The sequence below is a fragment of the Tachypleus tridentatus genome, chromosome 13, assembly GCF_004210375.1.
Source record: "Tachypleus tridentatus isolate NWPU-2018 chromosome 13, ASM421037v1, whole genome shotgun sequence".
Lineage (NCBI taxonomy): Eukaryota > Metazoa > Arthropoda > Merostomata > Xiphosura > Limulidae > Tachypleus > Tachypleus tridentatus.
In genome coordinates, this window is record NC_134837.1 from 180,137,303 (window position 1) to 180,154,796 (window position 17,494).

The 17,494-nt window shown below is 35.4% G+C and overlaps 1 protein-coding gene and 2 long non-coding RNA genes across 3 annotated transcripts in view; 1 reads left to right on the forward strand and 2 right to left on the reverse strand.

Moving 5' to 3' along the window:
• The window catches only part of LOC143237374 (putative protein-lysine deacylase ABHD14B), a 32,601-nt gene extending 26,299 nt beyond the window's left edge, over nt 1-6,302 (reverse strand). The window contains exon 1 of the mRNA XM_076476556.1: nt 6,282-6,302. Coding sequence (XP_076332671.1) covers nt 6,282-6,287 — 6 coding nt within the window. The 5' untranslated portion in view covers nt 6,288-6,302. The remainder of the gene's footprint in view (nt 1-6,281) is intronic.
• A 319-nt stretch (nt 6,303-6,621) lies between these two features.
• LOC143240228 (uncharacterized) lies at nt 6,622-8,504 on the forward strand. The gene is made up of 2 exons (XR_013021645.1): nt 6,622-7,062; nt 7,970-8,504. It is a non-coding gene; the product is annotated as an uncharacterized LOC143240228 (long non-coding RNA).
• A 2,017-nt stretch (nt 8,505-10,521) lies between these two features.
• On the reverse strand, nt 10,522-17,240 carry LOC143240229 (uncharacterized). The gene is made up of 2 exons (XR_013021646.1): nt 17,020-17,240; nt 10,522-15,060 (listed from the first exon to the last, which is right to left on the reverse strand). It is a non-coding gene; the product is annotated as an uncharacterized LOC143240229 (long non-coding RNA).
• Nucleotides 17,241-17,494: the final 254 nt, after the last annotated feature.

Genomic DNA, 17,494 nt, shown 5'->3' on the forward strand with positions numbered 1-17,494 from the left:
AAGTTGTTCCTACTAATATATCTAAACACATTATAGAATCTCACACGAACATTAAGCTGACTGATGAAAGTTGTTCCTACTGATATATCTAAACACATTCTAGAATCTCACACGAACATTAAGCTGACTGATGAAAGTTGTTCCTACTGATATATCTAAACACATTCTAGAATCTCACACGAACATTAAGCTGACTGATGAGGGTTGTTCCTACTAATATATTTAAATACATTCTGATATTTCACAAGAACCTTCAGCTGACTGATGAAAGTTGTTCCTACTGATATATCTAAACACATTCTAGAATCTCACACAAACATTCCAGCTGACTGATGAAAGTTGTTCCTGCTAATATATCTAAACACATTATAGAATCTCACACGAACATTAAGCTGACTGATGAGGGTTGTTCCTACTAATATATTTAAATACATTATAGAATCTCACACGAACATTCAGCTGACTGATGAAAGTTGTTCCTACTAATATATCTAAACACATTATAGAATCTCACACGAACATTAAGCTGACTGATGAAAGTTGTTCCTACTGATATATCTAAACACATTCTAGAATGTCACACAAACATTCAGCTGACTGATGAAAGTTGTTCCTACTAATATATCTAAACACATTATAGAATCTCACACGAACATTAAGCTGACTGATGAAAGTTGTTCCTACTGATATATCTAAACACATTCTAGAATCTCACACGAACATTAAGCTGACTGATGAAAGTTGTTCCTACTGATATATCTAAACACATTCTAGAATCTCACACGAACATTAAGCTGACTGATGAGGGTTGTTCCTACTAATATATTTAAATACATTCTGATATTTCACAAGAACCTTCAGCTGACTGATGAAAGTTGTTCCTACTAATATATTTAAATACATTCTGATATTTCACAAGAACCTTCAGCTGACTGATGAAAGTTGTTTCTACTAATATATCTAAACACATTATAGAATCTCACAAGAACCTTCAGCTGACTGATGAAAGATGTTCCTACTAATATATCTAAACACATTATAGAATCTCACACGAACATTCAGCTGACTGATGAAAGTTGTTCCTACTAATATATCTAAACACATTCTAGAATCTCACACGAACATTCTGCTGACTGATGAAAGTTGTTCCTACTAGTATATTTAAATATTAATACATTATAAAATCTCACACAAACATTCCAGCTGACTGATGAAAGTTGTTCCTACTGATATATCTAATCACATTCTAGAATCTCACACGAACATTAAGCTGACTGATGAGGGTTGTTCCTACTAATATATTTAAATACATTCTGATATTTCACAAGAACCTTCAGCTGACTGATGAAAGTTGTTCCTACTAATATATTTAAATACATTCTGATATTTCACAAGAACCTTCAGCTGACTGATGAAAGTTGTTCCTACTAATATATCTAAACACATTCTAGAATCTCACAAGAACCTTCAGCTGACTGATGAAAGATGTTCCTACTAATATATCTAAACACATTATAGAATCTCACACGAACATTCAGCTGACTGATGAAAGTTGTTCCTACTAATATATCTAAACACATTCTAGAATCTCACACGAACATTCTGCTGACTGATGAAAGTTGTTCCTACTAGTATATTTAAATATTAATACATTATAAAATCTCACACAAACATTCCAGCTGACTGATGAAAGTTGTTCCTACTGATATATCTAATCACATTCTAGAATCTCACACGAACATTCAGCTGACTGATGAAAGTTGTTCCTACTAATATATTTAAATACATTCTAATATCTCACAAGAACATTTAGCTGACTGATTAAAGTTGTTCTTACTAATATATTTAAACACATTCTAGAATCTCACACGAATATTCAGCTGACTGATGAAAAATGTTCTTACTAATATATTTAAACACATTCTAATATCTCACAAGAACATTCAGCTGACTGATGAAAGTTGTTCCTACTAATATATTTAAATACAATCTAATATCTCACAAGAACATTTAGCTGACTGATTAAAGTTGTTCTTACTAATATATTTAAACACATTCTAGAATCTCACACGAATATTCAGCTGACTGATGAAAGTTGTTCCTACTAATATATTTAAATACATTCTAGAATCTCACACGAACATTCAGCTGACTGACGAAAGTTGCTCCTACCAAAGTATTTATCAACATTCTAGAGGGTGTTCGGAAAGTCACTGTGCACATATATATTTATTAACAGACATGTTTCAATATAGAATACAGGAGGTAAATATGAATGACAATTATAAACAATGTTGAAAATGACCCCCGTTGGCGTCAATACAGACTTGGATCCTTTTTTTTTGTTTCTAAACACCGCTATCAGTTGCTGGCTTGAAATAAACTGAATAAAATATGATTACAAAACTGTACAGTGACTTTCCGAACACCCTGTATAATCTCACAAAAAAAGCAGATTACAATTATAGTGTGTTATAAAATAGAAGGAAAGATAGTTTCACTTGATAACGAACCAGTAGATAGTAGAGATAAGACTTTAACAGAAACTGAAGGTCGGTCTTTAACAGGATAATTACAATGTAGTTGGCACAGAGAAATAGCAAGCTTTTCGTGAAACTGTTGATAGTTTAATCCACATTGAAATGGAAACTTTTACTTCTGATGGATCCCGTAGAGAAGGAAACACGTTTCCATGTCGTGATTATTTGAGCCCCGAAGTTCAGAACTAGCCAATAATGATGCTTTCAGAAGCCATCTCTGCGGTTATTCTAAATTGGTTAATTGGGCGTATGCGTTAGAGGAAAGCCACATTAGACCGACTAACTGCTGTGTCCACTACAACGAATCGAACCCCATATTTTAGTGAAGCCTACAATTCTATAATATTGGACATCAGCCATCAAAAGAAGTCGTAATATTAGTGAATATCCAAGAAATGGAGGTCAGAAAGGGAGACAATTTAATCCATTCATTAATGTTGAGGAGGATATGCAGAAGAGGATATACTAAAAATAATATTTAATCGTTGAAGAGGTCAGAAGAACGAAAGCAAAGCAAATATGGGAGAGTATGTAATCTTAAATAGCTGCAATGCAACAAAAGGATGTGTTTAGTTCTTATGGCGCCCCCTTCCAGTGACACAGAGGTATATCTGTGGACTCACAACACAAAACACCGAGTTTCGATACACCTGGTGGGAAGCGCTCAGATAGCTCATTGTGTAACTTTGTGCTTAAGTTCAAACAAACAGTTCTTCAGATTAATGCCCTTTTAACCTTGGAGACAGGAAGGTCAATGGGCCATTTCTCACACATTTTTTAAAGGGGATCCTACCCCATCTTTTAACAGCAAAAGGGATAATGTTTTAAGTGAAACCTAAAAATACATACTTGAAAATGTGTTGTTCCTGTGCAGGAAATTTATTTCCACGATATGAATAAAAATTCCAACACCAGGCTAAAAAAGGACAGTTGTGGTTAACGTTTCGTTTTTATCTTTAAATTAAATTATATTTAATCAAAAATATAATGTTTGTGATTTCTTATAGCAAAGTCACATCGGGCTATCTGCTCAGCCCACCGAGGGGAATCGAACCCCTGATTTTAGTGCTGTAAATCTGTAGACATACCGCTGTACTAGCGGTAGGCAAAAAAAAAAAATAATGTTAATAGAATTTATTACAAAAATTAAAAAATTAACCTTAACAGTTTAGTTACAACTTTATTTTATCCAAAATGGACAGCTGAGATTTAGGTCTAATGTTTATTGAGGTAACAGCTATCGTGTTTGACTCACTCATTCACATATTTTTCGTAAGGTTTTGTTTAGTGTCACCCCGCCCACACACACACACACACACTTTTGTAGTCCGTAATCTGAGGTTCGCGGGTTCGAATTCCCGTTCCACCAAACATGCTTGCCCTTTCAGCCGTGGGAGCGTTATAATGTGACGGTCAATCCCGCTATTCACTGGTGAAAGAGTAGCCCAAGAGTTAGCGGGTGGGTGGTGATGACTAACTGCCTTCCCTCTAGTCTTACACTGATAAATTAAGGACGGCTAGCGCAGATAGTTCTCGAGTAGCTTTGTGCGAAATTCAAAACAGACCAAACCACTTTTGCAGTCTTTCCGTCACCACTGTTTTGATTCTGTAATTTCTTTCAAATATTAAAAGAAACAGTTAGTTTTATTTCAGAAACGTTTTACTACACGACACAACATAATGGCTATTTTGCAGCCTTTTGTCCATTTTTTCCTATATTACATGAGAATGTAAGAGCATTAAAAAAGCCAGACGAAGGATATGTTAATAGCATCAGAAAACTCGAAGGCTGCTATTAGGGTTTGTTTGTTTGTTTGTTGTTTGCTTTTTTTAATTTCGCAGAAGGCTACCCGACAGCTATCTGCATTAGCCATCCCTAATTTAGTAATGACAGACTAGAGAAAAAGTAGCTTGTCAATAGTTTGTTCTCAGAGTGCCATTTATACTTCCAATGACTATTACATCTTCTGAGGGACCAAAGTGTAAATCTTCTCACAGTGTCACTTACAGCTCCAATGACCATCACAATTTTTGAGGAACGAAAGTGTACTTTGTTCTCAGAGTGCCACTTACAGCTGCAATGACTATTGTATCTTCTGAGGAACCAATGTGTACAATGTTTTCATAGTGCTACTTACAATTACAGTGACCATTGTATCTTCTAAGAAGAGTTTTCAAGGCTAAAATTAATCAAACCTCATCTCAAATCATCAACTTCTTAGAGCGCTCTCTCCATAGTTGCAAAAATAAGGTTGGATTTCTAGCAAATTGTCAAATATTTTGTAATGAGACCAAACAAATTGTAAAAGTTAACGATCTTGTTTGAATATCTCCATAAAAACCACTTGAATTTGAAAAACAATTAAAGTTACTACTGAGCCAACAGGGAGGAAACAATAGATAAGATAAATTTGTCATTTTTGCGACAAATTTATGCATTGAAAGAGGTCCACAATTAAATATACTTAGCAGAGGGTCCAAGAGGTTGTGACGGAGGCCCTGGTCCTAAAAATGTATCGTACCTCAAGCGATCTTTATTAGTAGTAGATTCAATGAAATTTTCATCCCACTTTGCAACGAAGCAAATCAAGTCCTTTTGACATTCATTCTTCAGGTACATCATCAAAAAAGGTTTTCAAATGCGTCAGATAATTTATCCCTAAAATAAATTCTATAAACTGTAATTCACGAACTAAGAAGTTTTAACTTTTATTTTACCTAACATAAACTTTAATCAAAGCTGAGCTCAAGACAATGTTTGATCTAAAGTTTAACAGTTTTGTACATTAATTTCATTGCTACTAGATGGCGCTTAATGCCTGTCATGGAAAACACTAAGCATTCGTAAGGGTGTTTTCTTGTCTTTCATATATTTCTAAAGAAAAAAAAGGTAAAATACAAACACGATAACCATATATTATTATTGTTATCTCCAAAATTAATTTCTGTCTTTGATATAACAATTCGTAGAGTTAATTAAAATCATGTTCGTTTGAAAATTAAGTTGTGGAAAGAATTAAATTTACTGTGTTCAACACTTGTATTAAACAATTCTTTGTTACACTTCTGACTTGGTCGATCATAATAGCGAAAAGACGTTTAATCCTTCATCAAAATTTATTAATTAAATCCACAACTTATAGTATAGTACCTGCAGCATATGTAAACATTATTTGTAAAGCTTTTTGCTTTATTTTGCTGTTAATCATAAAGCTACAAAATGAGCTATCTGTGCCATGCTCACCATGGGTATCGAAATTCTGCTTTTAACTAACGTTTATAACTAAACCTTCAGACTTGCCGTTGAGCTTTGGAGGATTAAAAATCTGTCAAACTCTGTTTCTGAAAGTTGTGTTTGTTTCGAGATTTCGCGCAAAGCTCTTTCAGAGCTATCTGCGCTAGCTATCTTTAACTTTGAACGAAAAGGCCAAAGGCAAGTATGATCAAATGGTGAGATTTAACCTTCACTCTTACAGCACACCCTGGGACCCAGAGTATGAAACATGTTTTTGTGGCATCGAATTGCGAATCATAAACTCGTGGTTTCATCCAAGTTCTTTAACCAGTATTCTATGCCCGTACCCTAAACGTTGTGGTCAAATTTGACTAGAGTTATTGAAAGTCTATAAAAATTGTATCAGCCATACCATTGACTTTAGTTATACTTTGAAGAAACAAATACAGAAATATATATATAAATACGACGTGTATTTATGTAATTGATAATTTGACATTTCATACCTTCATTTGACAATAAAATAGGAAGAGGTGGAAATGTGAGTGAAACAACATGTCACGATTTACGAAACGAAAGTGTATTGTATTTCACGTAGCTCATAACAACCAAGCACAAACACAGCAAGAGGGACCTAGCAACAACTGTAATTTTACGTGGCTCGTGCTCGTAAGTCATTGGTAGAGAAACGAGCTAATGAGGTTGCGTAGCGTGTGAAACAGCTTGGGTCATGTTGGCTACAATTGCGCATGCGTACTTGAGACAGACATGTTTCTCCTTATTTATACATTTTAGTAGATGTTAAGGTGCAGTAATTCGACTTGTTTTAATAAAGGTTTATTTTTGTCTGACTGCTCCACCACCTAGCATCTGAATTAACTTACATTATTCGAGTCAACGTTATATTTAATAGCAACAACTTAAACTATTATCGACATGATTATAGGAACTTATACCAAACAAATTGTACCAACTATCGATTTGTCTTAACGTTATTCGACTGGTTGGTTATCTCTAGAAAGGTACTTTAAAAATTAAGAAAAAAGTAAGCCAATGAGTATAACTGTATGGTCGGCCTTGAGGGTCTTGGCATCTTTAGTCAGTGTTTTACTTTTCATAATTTAACACTTCCATTTTCATGCTGTTCTCTGAACACGTGAACTTTTTATCACGCTATTACGAGAATAATAAAAATATTGCGCATACAGCCGTTGTCCACATTGTAGCTAAATGTCAGGCGAAACTTTATCAAGCAGATAACATGTTCAAAAACCTTAGGAAATAGAGGTATGACTTTAATTATCTTTTATTGGTTTTAGATATCGTTTATAAAGAATATGAAATCTACTGAGTGTAAATGTGAGAGTTTGTGTATGGCTCACTTCTTTTTACTGTAATTTCGCCTTCCACAATTCATTTATTCTTAAAAACTGATATTCAGAGACTATAAATCAGAGGGTTCATGGTTCTCTTTCCATTATGTAAAATTCGCACTCCACACAGTAGGACCATGGATCTATTATTTTTGCTGTTAAGTAACTATCTAAACTATAATCTATTAGTTCAAAATTAGGGACGGTTAACCCTGATTTCCTTTGTGTGACTGCGCGAATTAAAAACAACGTCATATCTTATGGCATTATTTCAGTCATCTTAAAGAAAACTATGGCCCATCTAGTTTTTTGTTGTTCTGTATTTTTTCTGTGTGTTTGGGTTGTTGTTGTTGTAATTTAGAGGAAAATTCATTGTCCAGTCTGTAGTTATTCATATTCACGCCATGTTTAAAATACTTCACAAAGACTTAATCTTTCCACATACTGCATGTTAGGCCTAATTTTATAAAATACTTTTAGTGAACAAGTCAGTAAAAACTCTAAAGTTTAGCACATCAAGTATCGACCACAAGAAGAAACATAATATGTGTCACCCCCTCAATGGCACAGCAATATGTCTACAGACTTATAAAGCTAGAAACCGGGTTTCATTATGTAGATTTGTACTTAACTTCAAACAAGCGCGATACGCTCAACATGATGGAAATGTTTGCCCTTACATACATAAATATACTCTCGTTACAGATACGTCTTTCTCCAAAACCTCACTCTGACAAATATTTCAGCTGTTGTAACTTCATGTTCATTTCATTCCAACCGAGAATGTTTTTTTTAAATGTTTTTGTTATTTTTTACCGCAGCGACACCTAATGAAGAACATTGACCGTGTGAAGGAACCGGAAGTGTCAAGCAGGTTTTCATAATAAAGTTTACGTTGGTATTATTAAAAGACGAACTTCCCAGATTCATTTTCAAGACTACTGAGAAAAAAATATTAGGGGATAGAATGTATGTGTTTTCTTAGAGTAAAGCCACATCGGGCTCTCTGCTGTGTCCACCAAGGGGAATCGAACCCCCTGATTTGAGCGTTGTAAATCCGTAGACTTACCGCTGTACCAGTGGGAGACAGGGAAAGCAGAAAATCAAACAAATGACAAAGAAAGTTTTTTTCTATGTTCGCCCAGAATTTTAACCTTATAAAACTTTAAGCTGAACTTCGAGACATCACGGAGAGGGAGGGGAGCTTGGAGCTAATAATATCTTCAAGTTAACAATATTGCGTGTCTTTAAATACTTTATTGATCAATCTATGATATTTAATCGATATATCAGATTAGTCTTTCGGTATAATCTGCAAGTGTTTTCAGTGTTAATAAATGTCTTTAAAACACGTTAGTAACGTACATTTTTCATTACTGAACATTTCCAGGAGACTACGTGCAGATGTGACTGAAATCATTGACTAATCACTTACTTTTTCCCGGGCTAGACTCGTAAATACTATAGGTAGGGAACGTAGACAGATAGATATATTGTGAGGAGATTGGGAATGCACTATGAGATACTTGTGTAAACATTGTCAACAACTGTATAAATTACGTGCTTTAAAGCTACCTTTTTTAAAAGCTTATGTTAGCAATGTTATCAATATGCTCAATTAATTTATTAAATTAATACCTTGCGGCTATTCTTAGCCTAGATAAGTTGATTAACTGATTATTCGTTAAAAGACAAAAATAAAAAACAAAAACACGTCAACACTTAATTGGCGTTTGAAAATGTGCAGTTGCGGTTTTCAAGGGTAAAAACCTGAAATGTATTTCTACAAATAATAAAAATTAGAAAAATAACTTTGAAACTTAAGCTACATTTTAGGCTTCAAGTACATAAAAATTTATAGAAGTGAAGTCAAACGGTTTACTTCCAACATTTCAAAAAGTAAAAAAAAAAAAAAAAAAAAGCACGTCGAAATGTTTTACTTCCAACGTTCTGAGAATTAGAAAAGTCAACATGCTTTATTTATTTATTTTTTGACTGCTTTAAATATTGGAAACATAATAAGTACCATATTATCCAGGGTTTATATACTTTTTCTCAACAAAACACCAAGTAGGTTAGGCGTTCGACTCGTAATCTGAGGGTTGTGGGTTCGAATCCCCGTCGCACCAAACATGCTCGCCCTTTCAGCCATGGGGGCATTATAATGTTACGGTCAATCCCACTATTCGTTGGTAACAGAGTAGACCAAGAGTTGGCGGTGGGTGGTGATAACTAGCTGCCTTCCTTCTAGTTAGTCTTACACTGCTAAATTAGGGACGGCTAGCGCAGATAGCCCTCGTGTATATTTGCTCGAAATTCCAAAAGCAATCATCAAAACAACCCGTGCTAATGTAGGTCTACTTAAAAAGTTTTGTCAGGGTATAGCGAATGAACCTTCAGAGAAGAATTGGTTATTCGCACGATTCATGCTTAATACGTTTGAAAATAATTAATTTGTACTATAAACTTTAATATTTTTTTCTTGCGCTTCTGTGTAATTTATACCTAAATATTTAACCTGGAAACATTTACTATTCACAGACAAAAGAAAAAAAATCTTATGTATTTCTGTCTCATACGTTTTCTTTTCTTCTAAGTTCAGTACACCTTTTCGACGATAGAGGTCAGCATGCCGTGATCGTGAATCCGAAGGTCCATGGTTCTCTTCCCGTTTCTGTAAGAACGAGCTCCACATTTCGAGACTGTGCGTGCACCATAAAACTTATTGTTAAATCCCACTATTTGATCACACAAGAGTGTTTTTGTTTGTTTAAGCGTAAAAACACACAATGACTCGTGTGTGCTCCGTCTTCCATAAGGAATCGGAGTGGAGATTTTAGCGTCGTAAATTTTCGTAAAGAAACAGTTGACCCACTGAAGAACAAGACGAGAGTAGCCCAAGAGTTGGCGGTGGGTTTTGTTCACTAGCTGCCTTCCCTCTAGTCTTTCAGTTTAAAATCATAAACAACTAACAAAGATAGTCCATTTGTTTTGCTTCAGATAAAAATTATTGTTACACATTGCAATGTAGAATTTCTTTTGAATATTCTCTTTTTCCGAGAACAAGTATAACAATTTTTTACTCTTGTTAAATATCACACTACAAGCTAGGACTAATGGCCCTTGTAAATTATGAGGCACTGACCCAGAATGAGAACATTTTTTATCCCATCGACATTCAAGTCATGATATTAATGTATAAATAAGAATGGTAATAATCATTCAGGCGGAAATAATGTACAAAAAACTATCGGTCTGAAAACCCCGTATGATAAACCTAAGTTCATCCTATTTCATTCGTTAAAGTAACGGGCAGAGATAAATGCCTCAATGCTATAGTTCGAAATGTTATAGTTATTAAAATAGGAACTTGTCTAGTCTAAAAATCGCTGTTATTTTATTTGGAATTAATTACTCAGTACAATAAGTTCCTTACTGAACTTTAACGGTAACTATTTTTGTCATGCAGCTTATAATCACATACACTTGCACACTACAATACAAAAAATAACAAAATATTGAATCATACACAAAGCAAAGAAATCGAAAAGATATCCGAGGTGTTCTGATTCTTACAAAGAACAATGGCTGAAATACTCCGAGGTGTTCTGATTCTTACAAAGAACAATGGCTGAAATACTCCGAAGTGTTCTGATTCTTACAAACAACAATGGCTGAAATACTCCGAGGTGTTCTGATTCTTACAAACAACAATGGCTGAAATACTCCGAGGTGTTCTGATTCTTACAAACAGCAATGGCTGAAATACTCCTAGGTGTTCTGATTCTTACAAACAACAATGGCTGAAATACTCCGAGGTGTTCTGATCCTTACAAACAATAATGGCTGAAATACTCCGAGGTGTTCTGATTCTTACAAACAACAATGGCTGAAATACAACAAAATTCTCAAAATTTAGAACAAGAAAGGATAAATTAAAGCGAGCTGAGCTTCCTGCTGGGTGGCTGGGTGGTAAACTTCGCAGACACGCTGGTATTGGGTGGAAATGAGAGGTTTTACCGGTTTGTTGTTCCAAGCGGAAAGCTACACGGGAGATTCCACGTACTCTGTCCACCGCAGGGTTTCTAACCCCGGATTTTAGCACGAGCTCACTGCTGACCCATCGGACAATAGTTTTATTACGTAATCAACAATATCTACATGACAGTATACTCAGTAAGCTAACAATGGTCGTCTTAAAAGGCAAACAGAAACGGTTGAACTGTTTGTCTGCGTCACAGTAAAGTCTATTCATTCATTACAGAGGGCGACAGAATCGTGCTTGAAAAATGCAACTCAAACGCTATGTATATATACATATTTATAGCTTTGATAACACGTGTGTTTTTATAGCAAAGCCACACTGAGGGCAATCGAACTCCGAAATTCTTCGTTGTAAACCCATGGGCCTACCAGTGTCCCACCTGTGGTCGTTTTGATAACAAATCCACATTTTAAAAGAGAGGTGTTAACCGTTTTTAACATTTACCCCTTAATGTTAAAATTAATGTGGGCTTACCAAGGAAAATGTCACAGTAAATAACATAGTGATTTGAAACAGTGGTCAGAATCCCCCCCCCACCTCTGGATGAAACATCGTTTCAAATGTAGGTAACGAAAAATAACTTATTGAAAAAAACAGATAAACAGTGGGGAGGGAAGCAAGTAGTGCAGAACATTCAAACATGAATAATACTATGTATTAACCTTAATTCTTTTGTGTGAGCAGTACAAATATAAGTTTGGATTAACTGCCGATAATAAATTCTGAGCTGAATGTACACTTGCATTAAACGTGTTCGTTCTCTCGGTTTGTCCTTCCTAAATGTGCCTCGTTGAGTACAGAAAACTAATTCACTGGCCGTCCTTCCTGAAACTATTGTCCAATCACGTGATGCAAGTAAGGACACGGGCCGTCGGCCTCGAGCATAGGGTGCTCCGGGAACACGCAACGCGGCTTATCCGGTCTTGCACAAACAGGCGGTCGTGAGGCAGCAAGCAGTGCGTGAGCTCTTCGTAACTACTCAGATACAGACCAAGTTCTTACATTGGCTGAATTAATGATAGCTATTGTCACACACGTAGCACGCCCTGGCCAGACGCTAGCCATCTGTTAAGTCGGTCACCTAAAACAAAAGCTTTCTTCAATGTATATACACATACAGAAGTCGAGTTGCGGAATCAGAGCTGGTACAAACACCGAATACATTGATTTGTTTGTGCTTTTACACAAAACTTTTTATACTCGCATACGGGTTGGGTTTGTACAATAGTTTACTTAGGAAATGAGATACCAATTTCCGGGTAAAAACCAAAAGTTCATTTTGAAAACGCAGGTGAAACAAACAACAAGTTTACATCATTTGGTAGCCTCACAACAAAAGGTTTTTTCCGGATTTAGTTTTTATTGGATGATAAATATTGTAATGATAAACTTCCGGGAATGCTTCGTTCACGCAGCATCACATAGTTCCACAAAATACAAAAGCACTCTACCATAGTAATTAGAACTAAACTCATTTACTATTCAGATGTTCATTTGACGAAGTAGAAAAATACTGTGAAACTAGTATAAGATTAAAGTTTATTCCACAGACAGTTGTTTGTTTGTTTGTTTTCACGTAATGAATCGATAAATATATTAGAAAAGATTGATACAGATGTAAGAATGACCATTGATACACACAGAAGGATGACCATCCTAAGTCTTGTACTTTAGAATGATCGAATGTGTAAGTAGCAAGTCCAGGAGGAAGTGGCACCAGGTCCAGTCGTGACCGAACCGGTTGGCGTGTCCGGGCTGTGAAGTCAATGAGTTCCTGAACCGTTATCTCAAAATGAGCTCCGCACTTTGGGGACCTATGTGTGTTATAAGAGAGGCAGTCAAATTCTAGTATTTGATTAGATGAGTCGATGGGTGGTACTGTTGAATAAGTTGCTTTCCTTCTGGTATATTAACTCAAATTAAGAAGGGCTGTGGGCAGATAGCTCTTGTATATCTTTGAGTGCACATCACTATCACATAATGTAATAAACTAACAATTTTAACATAATTCATGAAAAATAATAATAAAAAAAGCAAAATGAACACATACAGAGAGAGCGTTCCTGCATAAGAAATGTTAGAGTCATATTTTAAGTTCAAATATCACGGTTGTTAGTTTAAAGATCGTTTAATTTGCATTAATATCCAAATAACCTGAAGACTTGGGTTAAGTAAAAAAAAAAAAAAGGAAACTATAACAGAAGTTACGGTGTGGTGACCTTTGTACAATTTTGGTAATTAAGTCACACGTGCTGTGGGGTCGAGCTTGTTTGTCCCATAGTAGCTCAACAACAAGTTTACAGACTTGTGATGTTAAAACTGGTCAGAGCGTAGATAACTCATTGTAAACCAGTCAACAGAGCTTTTCTCAAAATTATTTCAAAGGGACTTACAAAAACCTTGTGTGAGAGTCATCCAGACACCACGTCACTAGATCCTAATAAAGAATCAGAGATGACGTTTACATAAATTGTAACCAATGAAATTTTCTGGGCGATTCACAGGAATCGTACGAAACTTCTTTTGAGATTTGAATCATGTTAAGGTACCAGACAACATGTAAGTATTGATCAAGGCTCAAGTGCACGTCAATTATTGATCAATATTTTCTTAATGCCGGAGCTGTGCCAAATTTGGTGAGCGCCGGACACTACCAACAGACCAGCCAATTAATTAATTTCCAGGAATGTTTCTGCCTTAAGTCATTCTTAACAAGCAATACATTTTGTTACAACAAATATGTCCCTATCTGTGTGATGTCTGTTCAGTTTCTCTATTTATCGACCTGTCGTTGTAGTATCACTTAAGAACCAACCAGTTTTAATGAATAATTCTGTCTCTTTGACGTTGGTCAGGGACCAATCAGTTCCATTTCAGTATATGTCTTTTTGATTGTGCAACATTACCTAGGGACCAATGAATTCTGTTTCAGTATGTGTCTAACTGTGTAACATTACTAATGACCAATCAGTTCCGTTTCAGTATATGTCTAACTGTGTAACATTACTAAAGACCAATCAATTCTGTTTCAGTATGTGTCTATCTAACTGTGTAATATTACCAAGAGCAATCAGTTCCATTTCAGTATGTCTATTTGACTGTGTAAAATTACTGTGGACCAATCAGTTCCGATTCAGTGTATGTCTTTTTGATTGTACAACATTACCTAGGAACCAATGAATTCCGTTTCAGTATGTGTATAAGCGTGTAACATTACTAATGACCAATCAGTTCTGTTTCAGTATGTGTCTAACTGTGTAACATGACTAATGACCAATCAATTCTGTTTCAGTATGTGTATACCTAACTGTGTAACATTACCAAGAACCAATCAATTCTGTTTCAGTATGTGTATACCTAACTGTGTAACATTACTAAGGACCAATCAATTCTGTTTCAGTATGTGTATACCTAACTGTGTAACATTACCAAGGACCAATCAATTCCGTTTCAGTATGTGTCTATCTAACTGTGTAATGTTACCAAGAGCAATCAGTTCCATTTCAGTATGTCTATTTGACTGTGTAACATTACTGTGGACCAATCAGTTCCGATTCAGTGTATGTCTATTTGATTGTGTAACATTTCCTAGGGACCAGTCAGTTCCGTTTCAACATACGTGTATCTAACTGTGTAACATTATCAAGGACCAATCAGTTCCGATTCAGTACATGTCCATCTAACCATGTGACATTACCTAGGAACCAATAATCTTAGTCTAACGTCTATGACTTTACCTAGGAACTAGCTACTTACATTTTGAAAAACATATGCCGATGGATTATTACGTCATTCAGACACCATTCACAAGAAGATTATTACTGTGTCTCCTGGGGATTAACGAATGACGGTCAGTGTATGATATGACTGAAAAAAAAAACACTTAAAAATTACTGAAAATTCAATAAAAGATATGTTTTCCTCCCTCGTAACATCTTAAAAATATACAAAACTACAGCTTGTGCTATTATTGTAAAAAATGCATAATTACTTATCATCACCGCTGTTCACTTTGGAACTGTATACATACGCTTAAAGAAAAAAGAGTTCTATCTTATTTCCTTCACTATTCGACAATACAAAAACAGCCCAACAAGTGGCGATGGATAGTTTTAACTGGCTATCTACCCTCTAACTAAATAAATTCAAATTAGGGACGGCTGTGGTCAGACTACCCCTGTGTAGTGTTGTTCAAAGTCTGAAACAAAAAAATATATACTTAAATTATTGGGGCACACTTAAACAGTTTTCAACTCTACCAGGATGACTTCGATTAAATTGTATCACGAAAACTAAAGTAAAGCAGTCACTGTCGTGTTGAAGTCGGTGAACTTTTATTTCAAAAAACAGAATGAAATAATCAGTCATTTCAGAGTCGTTACCATTTTATTCCGGAATTTACGATGAATTGTGGTTACTGTATGAAACAAACTGGTTCTACCAGATTTTGTTTTGTTTTTAAAGCACACTCTTTGTGAATGAAAATATTAAAAACTGTATCTCTTCTGGCCTGGTGGTTAAAGCTCTCGACTCGCAATGTGCGTGTTGTGAATTCGAGCCCCCGTCACCGAACATGTCGGTGGTTACGATCAATCCCACTATTTATTTATTAAAAGAGCAGCACGTGAACTGGTGATGGATCGTGTTGACTAGTTGTCTTCCTTATACTTAGTCACCGCTAAATTACGAACGGTTAGCACAAATAGCCCACGTCATAGTCAAATTTCCTACACAGATATGCAAATTTTCGAACACTGCATGAGAGACTCCTTCATAACTCTCTATAAATTAATATTTGTCGAAAAAACTGAGATAAAAAGGAATTATTTTTGCGAACTAGACAGCTACTCTATAGATAACGGAAACAGCCCTAAGCAACTTCAGTTAACATATACATAAGAAGTAAAAGACATATATTAAGGTCATCTATTGTTAAATCTACGCCCTGCCTTTAGTCTTATTAAGAACGTGAACATTAAACTGGGATTTTCTACGTGCAAAGTTCTCGGAGCAAATTAAAACTACAGAAAAATGTGTAGAAATATATTCATGGAACTTTTTAACAATGTGCAAAACTTTCCAAAAAAAAAAACAAATAAAGAGCACTTGTGTTCGGCATTTTAAATATAACTTGGAATTTCTACACAGACATAGTACAATCTCTTACCCTCTTGTAATTTAATATTTTCCTGGAATAAACAATTACCATTGTGAATAGAAGAGAAAGAGGTCTACAGTGCAGCTGACCATCTCAGGTTCATAAACCAACAACACCTAAAACCCCATCAAGAAATTTGCAAGTCTTTAGAACAATGTTTGTTTTCTTCCTGTTACCCTGCTATTCTCAGTCCTATGACTGGTGTAGCAAGTAATGCGACATCGAATTTCTTGATTGAAGTCGTAATAATATAACCTTTTGGGACAACGTGGAACCTATTGGCTTCTCTCGACTGTTGTATCGTAATCTAAACTAAACTAAATGTGCGGCATGGGCAGGTGGTTAGAGCGCTCGACTCGCTACCTGAGGGTCGCGGGTTCGAATCCCCCATTCCACCAAACATGCTCGCCCTTTCACCCGTAAGAGCGTTCTAATTACACGATCAATCCCACTACTCATTGGTAGAAAAATAACCCAAGAGTTGGGGATGGGTGGTGATAACTAGCTACCTTCTATCTAGTCTTACACTGCTAAATTAGGGACGGCTAGCGCAGACAGCCCTCGTGTAGCTTTGCCTGAAATTCGAAACAAACTAAATTAAAACTATCAATAAATAAATTTTGAAATATTTATATATTAAAGTCAACCCTTATTATTCATATACTTACCTAGCTTTCTCTTAAACTTATTTAGATTTACTCCTCTACAACGTCTGAATGCAGCCTATTTCAAAAGGCCAACCACCCTGAAGGAAAATTAAAACTGTCCAAAAACCGAAATGGAATAAATCTTGATATTTATTCAAAGTTTCTAAAAGTTAGTCACCAGTGATTTAATAAACTACACTGAAGTTTGTGTTAGTTTTATAAAAATGACCTGACGATTGCTGTTACACATCGTGGAACAGTGAGGTAACTGATACTGGCGTTGTTAATATATAATGGCTTTAGTGACGCCATTATTGCATTTCCTAAAATCAAAAGCCATTAGTTAGCGAACAGATTCCGGGAAATGTTGGTGACATTATTTTGTTCAAAAAGGAAGGAGTAAGAGTGTTGAAAATGACACGTGCTGCATTCACAGATTCAGTTGATATTTGATTTGAACTGATTGCCAATCATCTTACTTCTTCAAATAGGAACC